The sequence below is a fragment of the Ochotona princeps genome, chromosome 4 (assembly GCF_030435755.1).
Source record: "Ochotona princeps isolate mOchPri1 chromosome 4, mOchPri1.hap1, whole genome shotgun sequence".
In the NCBI taxonomy this organism is placed as follows: Eukaryota; Metazoa; Chordata; class Mammalia; order Lagomorpha; family Ochotonidae; genus Ochotona; species Ochotona princeps.
In genome coordinates this window covers 11,863,516-11,877,380 of record NC_080835.1, presented here as the reverse complement: position 1 = coordinate 11,877,380, position 13,865 = coordinate 11,863,516, and the positions used below count along the sequence as shown (strand labels likewise).

The 13,865-nt window shown below is 43.6% G+C and overlaps 1 protein-coding gene across 15 annotated transcripts in view; it reads left to right on the top strand.

Moving 5' to 3' along the window:
• Positions 1-13,865, top strand: part of CTNND1 (catenin delta 1) — a 68,919-nt gene that overhangs the window by 45,034 nt on the left and 10,020 nt on the right. For 12 of the 15 annotated variants that reach the window (XM_058662999.1, XM_058663007.1, XM_058663002.1 and 9 more), the window contains 12 exons: positions 199-734; positions 4,585-5,048; positions 6,320-6,503; positions 7,680-7,797; positions 8,521-8,674; positions 9,094-9,111; positions 9,527-9,595; positions 10,317-10,444; positions 10,547-10,697; positions 11,564-11,756; positions 12,102-12,216; positions 12,979-13,066. In XM_058662999.1, the coding sequence (XP_058518982.1) occupies positions 199-734; positions 4,585-5,048; positions 6,320-6,503; positions 7,680-7,797; positions 8,521-8,674; positions 9,094-9,111; positions 9,527-9,595; positions 10,317-10,444; positions 10,547-10,697; positions 11,564-11,756; positions 12,102-12,216; positions 12,979-13,066 (2,218 nt within the window). The remainder of the gene's footprint in view (positions 1-198; positions 735-4,584; positions 5,049-6,319; positions 6,504-7,679; positions 7,798-8,520; positions 8,675-9,093; positions 9,112-9,526; positions 9,596-10,316; positions 10,445-10,546; positions 10,698-11,563; positions 11,757-12,101; positions 12,217-12,978; positions 13,067-13,865) is intronic. The other 3 variants (XM_058663003.1, XM_058663006.1, XM_058663001.1) reach the window with 1 other exon arrangement.

Here is a 13,865-nt window from a genome sequence, read left to right as displayed (position 1 = left end):
TGTTACTGCCAGGTTCATTTTCCTGCTTGGGAACTTTCTGTAAATTGGAAGAAAAGAAAGAAAGAAAGGTGGATGATAGGCTGAGAAATTTCTGTGTAACGTGTTGTAGAGATGGGATTTGTGTCTTTCTTTAGGGCGATCTAGAATTCAAGCTTACTACTCACTTTCTTCATTAGTTTTTCCTGCTTCTTTTTGAAGGTCAAGAAAGTCGTGAAGACGGTGACAACACGAACTGTACAGCCAGTCCCCGTGGGGCCAGATGGGCTGCCTGTGGATGCTGCATCAGTGTCTAACAACTATATCCAGACTTTGGGTCGTGACTTCCGCAAGAATGGCAATGGGGGCCCTGGTCCCTATGTGGGCCAAGCAGGCACTGCTACCCTTCCCAGGAACTTCCATTACCCTCCTGATGGATATAGCCGCCACTATGAAGATGGGTATCCGGGTGGTGGTGACAACTATGGCAGTCTGTCCCGGGTGACCCGCATTGAGGAGCGGTATAGGCCCACCATGGAAGGCTACCGGGCGCCAAGTAGACAGGATGTGTATGGGCCCCAGCCTCAGGTTCGGGTGGGTGGGAGCAGTGTGGATCTTCACCGTTTTCATCCAGAACCTTATGGGCTAGAGGATGACCAGCGAAGCATGGGCTATGAAGACCTGGATTACGGCCTGATGTCCGATTACGGCACTGCCCGTCGGACTGCGACACCCTCTGACCCTCGCCGACGTCTCAGGTAGGCAAGGTTAGAGGAGGGTAAAGATGTTTCCAAAAAAAGGGTGCTTCTTTCTCCATCTTTGGTGGATCCAATACACTGTTGGCTTCTTCTTTTGTCTGGTCCGGATTCTCCTCCGGATTCCCTCCCACCCACCTGTTTGGTGATAAGTCTGTGCTTCCGACTTCACTGCACCTTGACTTGTTATTGTCTTTTCATTATCAAAGTCATGTTTCCTGATTGTAGAAAATGATTGTGGTGGTTCCTGGTCTGTGTCCTAAAGAATGAACTTTGATCATACACCACAGTTTCTGTTCTTTCTGGCTAAGATGTGATCTTTGTGGTGGTAAGAGAGTACCACAAAAGAGGAGCCTGTTGCCTGGGCCCAGGGAATACTCTCTCTTGTTTCCAGCCATTTCTTCAGCTCTTGGTTTGGAGTTGAGTTTTGGGTTTTCAGAACTAAAAGGGAAAAAGGTATATGTAACACTTATCTTGGTGGTTCTAATCTAGTGTTTAAAATGGACCTTGACCTCATATGGGCCCTGTGAACTTGGCACTAACGTTCTTACATACGATTATAAAGTGAAATGGGTGCCATTCATGGAGAGTTCTATTACCAGCACTCGGATGGGCCACCGTGCAGTTCTTGGGTATTCTTTCATGGTGTGAAAAGGCAGTGAATGATGTTAGAGTGATAGATGTTGCCTTGAGAAGAATACTTTGGAAGGGGATTGGCAGATTTTCATTAAAGGACCTGTTTTAGACTTTGTGGGCCTCATGTAATACTCCTTATCAATTTTTCCTTTTTTTTGTATTTATTATTTTTATTGGAAAGTCAGATTTGCAGAAAGGAGAGATAGAAAGATCTTCCATCTGTTGGTTTACTCCCCAAGTGGCTGCAACAGCTGGAGCCGAGTTGACCCGAAGCCAGCAGCCAGGAACTTCTTACAAGTCTCCCAAGTGGGTGCAGACACCCAAGGCTTTAGGCCGTCCTCAACTGCTTTCCCAGTCTACTAGCAGGGAGCTGGATGGGAAGTGGAGCAGCCAGGACACTAAATGGCACCCATATGGGATCGTGGCACATGCAGGACGAGGATTTAGCCACTATAAAAAATTAAATTATTTTTATTATTTAAAAGTAATAAAACCCGGCCCAGCATGGTGGCCTAGCGGCTTAAAGTCCTCGCTTTGAATGTGCCGCGATCCCATTGGTCACTGGTTCTAATCCCGGCAGCTCCAATTCCCATCCAGCTCCCTGCTTGTGGCCTGGGAAGGCAGTTGAAGACGGGCCAAAGCCTTGGGACCCTGCACCAGCGTAGGAGACCTGGAGAAGCTCCTGGCTCCTGGCTTTGGATCGGTGTAGTACCAGCCATTGCGGTCACTTAGGGAGCAAATCATTGGATGGAGGATCTTTGTCTGACCTCCTCTGTGTATCTGACTTTGCAATAAAAATAAATAAATCTTTTTTTTTTTTTAAATAATACCACTCTTTAGCTCCAGAGTTCATACAAAGATAAATTTAGTTTGTGAGCTATAAACCCTGCTTTAGCATTAATGATGGCTGTGTTTTCAAGGCAGAAAAATAGTAAAAAGTGAAAAAGATCTTGGTGGTAAGGGTACTCTGACACTTTCGGCTGATTTTATGTATGTGGGGTCAGGACCTTTAGAGTAAATGGCTTTGTGTTTTTTTCTCATATACTAGGTAGGATTAGCTAATACTGAACTGGGGTGGGTACAGGGGTAGAGGCCCTATTATCTAAGTCTGAGTCACTCACCTTTCAGGTGTCTTGGATAGCTAATCCAACTCCCATGTGACTCACCTTTTATTCCTGGAGGGGTACCAGACTTCAGCTGGTGCAACCTGGAGCAGTAGTGAATAACACCCATCACTGAAGCTGTCTGCCCAGGGTGTTGGCTCCAGTGTAAGTCTGCTTTTCCTGACTTCCTCATTAGTAAAGCGTAATTGGACCCAAGTGAGTGTGCATGGTTAGGTCTTTTTTTCCCCCCCTTCTATGGTAGTTGACATAGAGAGGGTTTGGAGCCTGGTTCTTGGAACTGTTCCACTGTTGCATTGGACTTAAACCTGTTGACCAGCAAGTACATTTGCTGCTTCCTGTTCCAGCCCTAGAAGAGTAATACAAGGTCAAACTCAAAGAAGGCAGTGATTATCTTGATTCTAGTTGTTCCTCAGCCACTAGCTATGTGCCCTAAAGCAAGTCATTTGATCTTTCTGAATACAGCTTTGTTATTTATACAACAATGAAAAAAAAAGTCCTCATCTATTGTCTACATTAGGAGGACATGAAAGACCCAAATCTGGAAGGGTAATTGCTTTTGTAATGTTCATATTAAAATAATAGTAAAAGGAACAGGTGCTCAAAACAGAAAAGCACAAGATTCACTGATAAAGATTCTGTGTTAAGCTTTTCCTTTTCTTGTACGCAGAAACAAACCTAACCTGTTTCAAAACTTAGCCATAAAACCTGTATTTTGTTTTAATGTTATTTTAGAATAACACTGTTGATTTTAATATTACTTTTTAAATTCTTTGCCTGTTTGAGTCACTGTTGAGTGTTTGATGCCTGCGAGACAGGCCTTGGTGGCACTAGGAGTGGTTCTGTGGAACCAACACCTGTCTTATTTGGAGAGTTCCGTACAGTAGCGTCTCCTCCTGTGGTGCTGCAGAGATGAACTCACGGACAATGGGATGGATTTCTTCTTCCTGGTGCTTATGAATAAATAATAGTGTGATAGACTCACCCTCTAGTGGTGGTTGGTAGTACTGAAGCGGCAAGACTGGTTTAAAAATCCCTCACCTTCAGTTGCTTTGTCTTTGTTCTTATTGGCTAGGCATCCTACATGTAATATTTCCATACAGTTGAAAAGATTGCCTTAAGAAAAATGGAAGGTGAAAGTCATGGCAAACATTTGTTGAGTAGTAGATAAGAAATTGGGCTGAATTGTGAAAACTAATGTTCAAGTTTATACATCGTCAGACTCAAAGATTGGCCCTTTTTTTTTTTTTAAGATTTATTTATTTTTATTGGAAAGTCAGATTTACCAGTGGCTGCAATGGCCAGAGCTGAGCCTGTCTGAAGCTAGGAGCCAGGCTTTTCTACCAGGTCTCCCACACGAGTGGAAGGTCCCAAGGCCCATCCTTTACTGCTTTCCCAGGCCACAAGCAGGGAGCTGGGTGGGAAGCGGAGAACTGGCACCCATATGGGATCCCAACGCGTGCGTACAAGGCGAAGATTTAAGCCACTAAGCCATTGTGCTAGACCTAATTGATCTTTCATCTGCTGGCTCACTCCCCAGTGGCTGAAATGGCTGGAGCTGGGTCATGCCAAGCCAAAGCCGGAAGTCAGGAACGCCATCTAGGTCTTTAATATGGGTGCAGGGACCCAAACACTTGGACCTGCTGCTGTTAGCTGGATCAGAAGTGGAGTAGCTGAGACTTGAAGCAGAACCGGTATTGGATGCTGGCACTGTAGGTGGCAACCAACCTGCACTACCACAACTGCTGACTCAGGAAGGTTTATTTTAATTTATCTAGAGAAGGTAGTAGCTGTTGAAAAGTAAATGCTAATTAATCAGGATTTGGTTCTTTCTCTGTAATCAGCTTTACTAAATACCTTTTAAGGATTTGAGCCATCAAACTTCATAGAACAAAAGAGGGTAGCTTTAAACCAGTTACAGGTACCTTTGAAATTACCTTAATTTTTCTTGTCCCACTAAAGGAAGTTGATCAGGATGTCATTTATACAATGTAATTCAGCTTTATGTTTTCTTGGAGGTGAAGGTTCATGAGTGTTTCAGGAATCTAGATTTGATGTATGTCTTTTTTTCTCTTGATTCTTCCAAAACTTTGCAGGAGCTATGAAGATATGATTGGTGAGGAGGTGCCGTCGGATCAGTACTATTGGGCTCCTTTGGCCCAGCACGAGCGAGGAAGCTTGGCAAGCTTGGATAGCTTGCGCAAGGGAGGGCCACCCCCTGCTAATTGGAGACAACCTGAGTTGCCCGAGGTGATCGCCATGCTAGGATTTCGCCTGGATGCTGTCAAATCCAATGCAGCTGCATACTTGCAACACTTATGCTACCGCAATGACAAGGTGAAGACCGACGTGCGGCGACTCAAGGGCATCCCAGTGCTAGTGGGGTTGTTAGACCACCCGAAAAAGGAAGTACACCTTGGAGCCTGTGGCGCGCTGAAGAATATCTCTTTTGGCCGTGACCAAGACAACAAAATCGCCATAAAAAACTGTGATGGTGTCCCTGCCCTTGTGCGATTGCTCCGAAAGGCTCGTGACATGGACCTTACTGAAGTCATTACTGGTAAGGAAAATTGCTACCTCAGGGTCACTGTAACTGTATAAAGATTTTGAGAGCTAGAGGGTAAACGTTAATGAAAGTTGTGAACTGGATCAGATCCAATTTACAAATGTGTTTGCATCAGGGTTTTTGAATTTTAAAATTTGCTAATGTTAGTATTCCAAAGATTTCACTTACCGCCCCAGATTCCTGGCATCTGTTGAGCAGGTGGTGGTGTGAAGAATGGGACTGTTTGCCAGCCTGGCATTATTTATTTATTCTGAGCTGATTTTGGAGCAAGTGCTCTCCATTTTACAATAATTGATAACGTGGTCTGTTCTCTGTGACTGACTGCTGCTGTATAGGACGTTCTCCCAGTGTGGAAGCTAAATGTCAGTTTTTAAAATCCACGATCTGGTAATTAAGACAGAGTTTGCAGAGGGTAGGTGTGCAGGCTAGTGATTAAGCCTTGGTTAGGTTCCTGACCTCAGCGCTTGACTCCAGCTCCCAGCCTATGCAGATGCTTGGAGGCAGTGATGATAACGCAGGTGACTGGCTTCCTGCCACCTGGGTGGGGCACCTGGATTGAATTCCTGGGTCTCAGCTTTGTCCTTGGCCAATCTCTACCGTTTGTGGGCATCTGGGGAGTTAACCATTCGATAGTTGCTCTCTGTTCTATGTTCCTCAAATAAAAATAATATCTGTTTCTATTGACTTCCTTGCCTGGCCCATGTGAACATTTAAGCTTTTGGTCCTTGCTTAATTAGAACAGTGATTTTTCATGTTGTGAGCTATGATTTATTAGTATGAATTGAACATGGTTTTGTGAATTGTAAGTAGCAATCCAAGAGAAGGAAAGGAAAATAGTAAGGACCATTGGTTTTCAGTTTATGGTGATTTTTGCCTTCCCAGGACATGCGTAATGTCAGCAGTATTTTGGGGTGTCATAACTTGACAGTAGCAGTAGAGACTACCTCAGGCATCCAGTGGGCAAAAGCCAGGGGTGCTAGTGAGGAACCCAGCAGCAGAAAGAGCAGGTAGCCACAGGAAAGAATTATCTGGCCAAAAATGTCTAGTGCTGAGATTGTGAAACTATGGGATGGATAGATAAGATAGTATTGTTTCATGAAACTTTTATTTCATGAAATGTATGTTTGTATTGATCATACATTAACTGTAGAACTACAGACAGAAGCTCAAATGTTACTACAGGGGACTTGGTCTTTGGGAAAGACTGGGAAATGATGGAACAGGGCATTTTCTGTGATATTTATGTGCTTTTGTGTTCCTACCAGGAACCCTGTGGAATCTTTCATCCCATGACTCAATTAAAATGGAGATTGTGGACCATGCACTGCACGCTTTGACAGATGAAGTAATCATCCCACATTCTGGCTGGGAAAGAGAGCCTAACGAAGATTGTAAGCCGCGCCATATTGAGTGGGAGTCGGTGCTCACCAACACAGCTGGCTGCCTTAGGTAATGGTAGCGGCTTAAATTTCTTTAAAAATAAAGACTCATTAGCCTGTTGTTTAACCTCCATTCATATTTGTATAAAGTACTGTACTCCATCCTGTCCTTGTTTGCTGCTGCTGAGTTGTTACACATTCAGCACATCTGCTTAGATCGATTGATTGATTGCTACTTTCTATACCTCATTCTTTTGTGCCTCTTCTGGAGTTCATCTCATTTGATCAAAATGTGTTGGTGTCGAGTACCTATGTGTCTGTCCCTGTTCTTGGCTATATTTCGTGTCAGGCTGTGATAAATGCAACAAAAGGAGTACAGTATTAGGGAGGGGTATGGATAAGGAAGGAAATATTTCTTTTTTAATTGGAAAGTCAGATATACAGAGAGGAGGAGAGACAGAGAGGAAGATCTTCTCTCTGATGATTCACTCCCCAAGTAACTGCAATGGTTGGAGCTGAGCCGATCCGAAGCCAGGAGCCAGGAACTTCCTCCAGGTCTCCCACGCAGGTGCAGGGTCCCAAGGCTTTGGGTCATCCTCGACTGCTTTCCCAGACCACAAGCAGGGAGCTGGATGGGAAGTGGGGCTGCTGGGATTAGAACTGACACCCATATGGGATCCCAGTGTGTGCAAGGCGAGAACTTCAGCTGCTAGGCTGCCATGCTGGGCCCAGAAAGTATTTCTTACATCTGCCAGTGCCTTTTTTCCCTTACTTATGTTTTGCAGGCTAAATGCAAATGCCTTTTTTTTTTTAATATGTTTTCCTGATTTCTTCTTTGTGTATCTTATAAATGCAGTATAATCTTTCCTTTGGAATTTACCCCTCATGCAAATTGCATTTATATAATTTATTTGTATGTTCTATTAATGTAATATAGTTTTTCCTCCTTTCAAATATACCCATCATGCCTCATTTATATTTCCAATCAAGAAGCATTTATTTCATCTTGAATTACTGTTGTTTGTTTCTGTTATTAACCTCTAACCCACCTATAGGGCTATTAGAGTTTCTGGGTTTGGGACTATCAATCAAATTTCTGTCAACTGCAGTACCTTGCTTATAATAGATACTCACCATTTATTTCAATGACTAGAGGAGGTTTTGAGGAAGTTTATAGACGTTGCAGGGCTTGCTAAGAGACAATTGGGAATTGGGTTGTTTGATCATTCTCCTGGATTCCCTTTAGGAATGTAAGCTCAGAGAGGAGTGAAGCTCGCCGGAAGCTTCGGGAATGTGATGGCTTGGTTGATGCCCTTATTTTCATTGTTCAGGCTGAGATTGGACAGAAGGATTCAGACAGCAAGGTAAGTTAATGGCCGAGTGAGTTCCACCCACTGTAACCTCAGAGTAAATGTGGTGCAGGCCTGTCCTCCAAGGCTTTGGGTGATGTTCCAGTGGGCATTCATTTTAGAAGAAGATGCTTTCTTTTCTTTTTCCTCTTTCGTTATTTATCTTTTCTTTCTTCTCTTTCATTTATTTGAATGTCAGAATTAGGGAAGAGAGGAGAGATGCAGAGAGAGAGAGAGATCTTCCATCTATCGGTTCACTTACCGTATGGCCACAGTAGTCAGGGCCAGCGTGAAGCCAGGAGCCAGGAACTTCTTCCTGATCTCCCACGTGGGTGGCAGGGGCTCAAAGACTTGGACCATCTTCTGCTTTTTCAGGCACCTTATCAGGTAGCTAGATCAGAAGTGAAACAGCTGGGACCCAGAGTGTTGCCTGTATGGGATGTCGGTGTTGTTGGCAGTGGCTTAACTTACTGTGCTCCAAGACAGTTTAGAATGTCTTTCATCTGCTTGGATCTTCCAGTATTGTACATTTTCTACATGGTGCACCAAATACTGGGAGGAGGCAGTAAATGCTGTTGGACCTTCCATCAGCCACAAACTATAGGATTTTTATGAAATCTGGGAGTGATGAATTGGGCTATATTTTTGAAGATTGCTGTTTTGATACTTGAATTATAGAAAACTGTATTTGGTGGCAAATCACTTCTCTCTTTGAGCTGTTTGTCTTATGTCCCTAAGCTTGTGGAGAATTGTGTTTGCCTCCTTCGAAACTTGTCCTATCAAGTTCACCGGGAGATCCCACAGGCAGAGCGTTATCAGGAGGCACCTCCCAGCGTTGCCAACAATACTGGACCACATGCTGCCAGCTGCTTTGGGGCCAAGAAGGGCAAAGGTAAGTTGTGGTTTCTTGTTTCTTTCTCTTCAATGTGGGACAGGGGAAAAAAAAGAAATACTCTGAGGCTTAACTATGAAATACTTGCCTAACAGTGGAAGTCTGTTGGTCAAGGGTGCCTTTTTGCTGTGGTGCTGCTTCTCCTGTGTTGTATGCTTTGTTCACTTGGTGGTGGTGGTAGTGATGGTGGTGTGGTGGTGGTTGTAGTGGTGGTTTAGGTATCAGTGACTGGGTATTGAGCAGTGAGAACTCAACTTATCTGGGGCCTTCTCCCCCATTCCTCCTTTGTATTTCCCATGTTTGTCTTTTCTTCTGTGCTTTCCTGCTTGTTTGTCCATGACTCTATTGACATCTTTGTCCTGCATTTTTCTCCTTTGATTTCTCTTCTCTGCTTCCTACCTTGGGTGACACAATGGAAGATGAGTGGTTCTCCAGAGGTGAGTGGAATCTTTTAAGCCGCTTGCCTACTTCTAATTTGCATGGTTTGGTTTTAGCTTCCCTAGTATTTCCTTGCCTAACCCTTCATTCCTTGTGGATGCATGTCGGGAAATTTCAGTTGAGGAAGGCCTTAGCTCTTCTGAGCTGGTGGTTCTTGGCATGCCGTTCCTGGGCAGCAGGCCCTATTTTCGAGGTTCAGGGTCACAGCAGCAATGGTGGCTGTCTTTCTTGCTTACCTGCTGCTGCCTGTTTCTGTCTTTGTTTCTGTGTAGCCTCCTGTTGGGACGAGCTAGAACCCACCCCCTTTGAGCATCCCTGACCCAAAGAATCTGACTGAAGAATGAAAAATTTGTCAGTTGCAATGTTCCTATCTTAAGCTTTCAATTCTTGCTCTTCCTCTTTTCATTTCCACAGGAAAGAAGCCCCCTGAGGAGCCTGTAAATGATACAGTGGATTTCCCTAAAAGGACCAGTCCTGCTCGAGGTAAATTGTCTTCTTCCTTGTCTCTGGAACTCTCAAAAGCGTAATTCACTGATACAGGTGCGAGCAGCCTCGCAGCAGACTTCAGGCGATGTGTTTGTTAAGGACTGGGAATAAAAGCATTAGGAAACTAGTATGATAGCAGTAATTACAGAGGAATGCTTGTTGAGGCAATGCTTCAGGTTCCTTGAGGGTGAGGTAAGTTCCTACAGGTCACCCTCAGTGGCTGCTGCCATCTTTGGGACTTACTCCTTGGTGTTATAAGAAATCTTTCTCGCTGTCTAATTCTTTATATTCATTAGTACAGTGGGTCCGAAGTTGACAAAGTTTCCATGGTTATGAAAATTTTAAATGTATGTGTATAATGGGCCCTTTTACTTAATAATGGGCAAGCTTGGCAGAATGAATGGGCCAAGTTAAAAATAATTTATTTGGGATGAAGAATCTATGGAATGAGCAGGGCCAGAGTACACAGTGGGAGAGAAGAGGCGGGGAAGAAGGAGAAGGAGGGGTTGAATGTGGTGATTTGATTATCTGTTCTCCGGTTAGCATGAATTCATAATTGTTAAGAAGACATGGTGTCAGGCCTGAATGGATGGGAGAGTTTAGGGGGACGAATGGTAAAGGACATCAACCCAGAATAGTAATCCCAGATTCTAAGCATCCAGAGCTGGACTGTAGGTGTTGACTGGTGTCCTCTACCTCCTTGCCCTTCCTTGTGTAGGCTATGAACTCTTATTTCAGCCAGAGGTGATTCGGATATACATCTCCCTTCTCAAGGAAAGCAAGACTCCTGCTATTCTAGAAGCCTCAGCTGGAGCTATTCAGAACTTGTGTGCTGGGCGCTGGACGGTGAGAATCTATTAGACAATGGATTTGGACATGGGAGAACTTAAGTAACTAGTTGGCCACTGTTTTTAATTGGTTCTACCTCTTTCCATGTGGCGTTTTTAGTATGGTCGTTATATCCGCTCTGCTCTGCGTCAGGAGAAGGCTCTTTCTGCCATAGCTGACCTACTGACCAATGAACATGAGCGAGTAGTGAAAGCTGCCTCCGGAGCACTGAGAAACCTGGCTGTGGATGCCCGTAACAAAGAGCTGATTGGTAAGGAACTGAGTGCTGGCTAGCACTGTGGTGTCTAGTGTAGTAGTTATAATCTAGCAGGTGCTTACTTACTAATTTCTCAATGAAATGACTGAAGGGAAAGACTCTAGCCCTCCACAGCTTGTGAATTAAAGGGTTAATGAGTATAACAGCTCATTAGTTCTTGAAAGGATAAGAAGTGATGGCTGCAAAGATAGAATGCTGCTTTTTTGCCCTTACTGAGTCTTTATGATTTTTTTATTTGAAGGACAGATTTTATATAGGGAAAAGGCTGCAGCTGAGCTGATCTGAATTTGGGAGCCAGGAGCTTCTTCTGGGTCTCCCACATGAGTGCAGAGTCCGAAGGACTTGGACCATCCTCTGCTGCTTTCCCAGGCTATGAGCACAGCTGGATTGCAAGTGGTGCAGCCAGGACACAAACCAGTGCCCATATGGGATGCCGGTGCTTTAGGGCAGAGTATTAGCTTGCTGTACCACCATGCTGGTCCCTGCAAAGATTAGTAATCCTTAAAATACAAAAATAGTCTAGGGGAAATACGTATTAGGGGAAACTTGCATTTAGATTTAAAACTTGTTTGGTAACAGAATAAACTTAAACCTTTACAGCTTTGAAGTAACTTTGTGTGTCAGATAAGCAAACTGAGGGTCATGGAAATTAAGTAATTTTATGTGGGTTTATATTAAATAGTAAGTTAGAGGTACAGCCCAGATTACCTACTTTTTTTTTAATTCAAAATGATTCTTTTATATTGAATTATTTTAGTGTTAATTCTATTTTTGTTAAGAGTATCTGAAAGATTGTAGTGTTGTCATGATCAAATAGTGTTATTTGTTCATGTCACTTTGTTCATGTCTTACTGCCATAGGTAAACATGCTATTCCTAACTTGGTGAAGAATCTGCCTGGGGGGCAACAGAATTCCTCCTGGAATTTCTCTGAAGACACTGTAGTCTCTGTTTTGAACACCATCAATGAGGTCATTGCCGAGAACTTGGAGGCTGCCAAAAAGCTCCGAGAGACACAGGGCATCGAGAAGCTGGTGTTAATCAACAAATCAGGGTGAGCTCCTTACTTAATCACAGCTGGAGGAATCCGAGCAGGCAAGGGAGTGGCTGCAGAGGGGCTTTCCTGCCTTGCTCTCTTGGGTTATTTCCTTCTCACTGACATCTGAAATAACGCTGCTTGTTTTTTCTGTCTTAATGTTGACCCAGAGATTGATGATATACTCTGATATGATATCAGACTATGCTGTCTTGCTGTTTTCAATAGAGTACAGGATTTAGTAAAAAAAAACTTGGCTCATTTTGCGACTTATATTTCTACATTCCAATTAGAAGGTGTAGATTCTAAGTTTCTTTGCTAGTCTTACAACCAACTTCTATATGGTATTACTTTCCTCAAAAGGAATCGTTCAGAAAAAGAAGTTCGAGCAGCAGCACTTGTGTTACAGACAATCTGGGGGTATAAAGAACTGCGGAAGCCACTGGAAAAAGAAGGGTGGAAGAAGTCAGACTTCCAGGTATAGCCCTTGAGAGATCAAGAATTTTGCCCTGTTTTTCTTGGTTTTAGGGTAATGATTCTAGCTTTGATTTTTTTGTTAAGTTAGTAAAGAAATTATTATCTTTATTCTTCCTCTGAAGCAGCTCCGCTCTCTGGGTTGTAATGTCCTCAGAATGTTGATGGTGATGAGTAATGCTGATGGCCTTTGGGACTGTTCCCAATTCTGCTACACTTAGAGAGTTTGTCATTTTCCAAGATGGTTTCCTTCTAGTGTATGACTGTGGAACATGAATGGAAGCCATAGTATCAATTTGTTGTACTATGTAGAGTGTTCAACTCTTACAACTTGGCTTCTTCATGAGTTGTATTGAAAGGATGAGCATTGTGGCACAGCAAGTTAGGCCGCCAATTGGGACGCCTGCATCCCATATCAGAATGCCAGTTTTTGAGTCCAAGTTCCTTTGCTCCCAGTTCAACTTCCAGCTAGCGTGCTGAGACTGTACCAGATTTTCGTCTGGTACATTTGATCCTTGGGTCTCTCTTACCCATTTGGAAGACCTGGATGAAGTTCTGGTCTCCTGACTTTGCCCTGGCTCAGCTCCAGCTATTGCAGGCTTCTTTTCCTCTGTGGCTTTGCCTTTCAGATAAATAGAGAAAGATCGTTAACAGAAAATAAGAGTTACGTTTCACAATAGGAACCCAGAGATTTATGCCCCTTAGGGAGTAAGTTACAGGTGGATTCGGTATTTAGTGATTTATTGCATTTTGTGTTTGCCTCCAGGTGAATCTAAATCATGCTTCCCGAAGCCAGAGCAGTCATTCATACGATGACAGCACTCTCCCGCTCATTGATCGCAACCAAAAAGCAGGTACAGTGTCCAGGGGCCAGCCCCTATCCTTGCAACCACTCGTGCTGTTCTCCCTGGGCTTACTAACTTACTTACTAACGGTACATATTTATTTTTGAATGCCCTGGTCTTTTGAGGAAGGTCAATAATACTTTGCTCTGAGATTGTAACCCAGAAACAGGCAAGTTCCAGCATTAGAAATCAAAATGAAACAGGAAGGTATTTTTCCCCACTTTTACATGAGACACATTTCTGTTACCCAGAGAAATTCACTGTTTTGGGTTATTTTTTTTTTTTTCACACTTTTGCCAAGAGAACATTTACTTTTTCCTTTAACAAATGAAATGTGTTTTGTTTTGTAAATTTTTATTTTTTCATTAAGGGTACATTATGACCCTTGTGACCTGAATGACACTTGGATTTGACCTCAGTAACAATTGAGCCCAGGAAATGTGGTCCAAGGGTCCACACACTGTGGCCATTTTTTTTATAAATAGCAATGCTCTCCATTTTAGATGTATTTATTTATTTATTTAAAGATTTATTTATTTTTATTACAAAGTCAGATATACAGAGACGAGGAGAGACAGAGGAAGATCTTCCGTCCGATGATTCACTCCCCAAGTGACTGCAACGGCTGGTGCTGTGCCGATCCGAAGCCGGGAACCAGGAACCTCTTCCGGGTCTCCCACGCGGGTGCAGGGTCCCAAAGCTTTGGGCCATTCTCGGCTGCTTTCCTAGGCTACAAGCAGGGAGCTGGATGGGAAGTGGAGCTTTCGGGATTAACCGGCACCCATATGGGATCCCGGCACATTCAAGG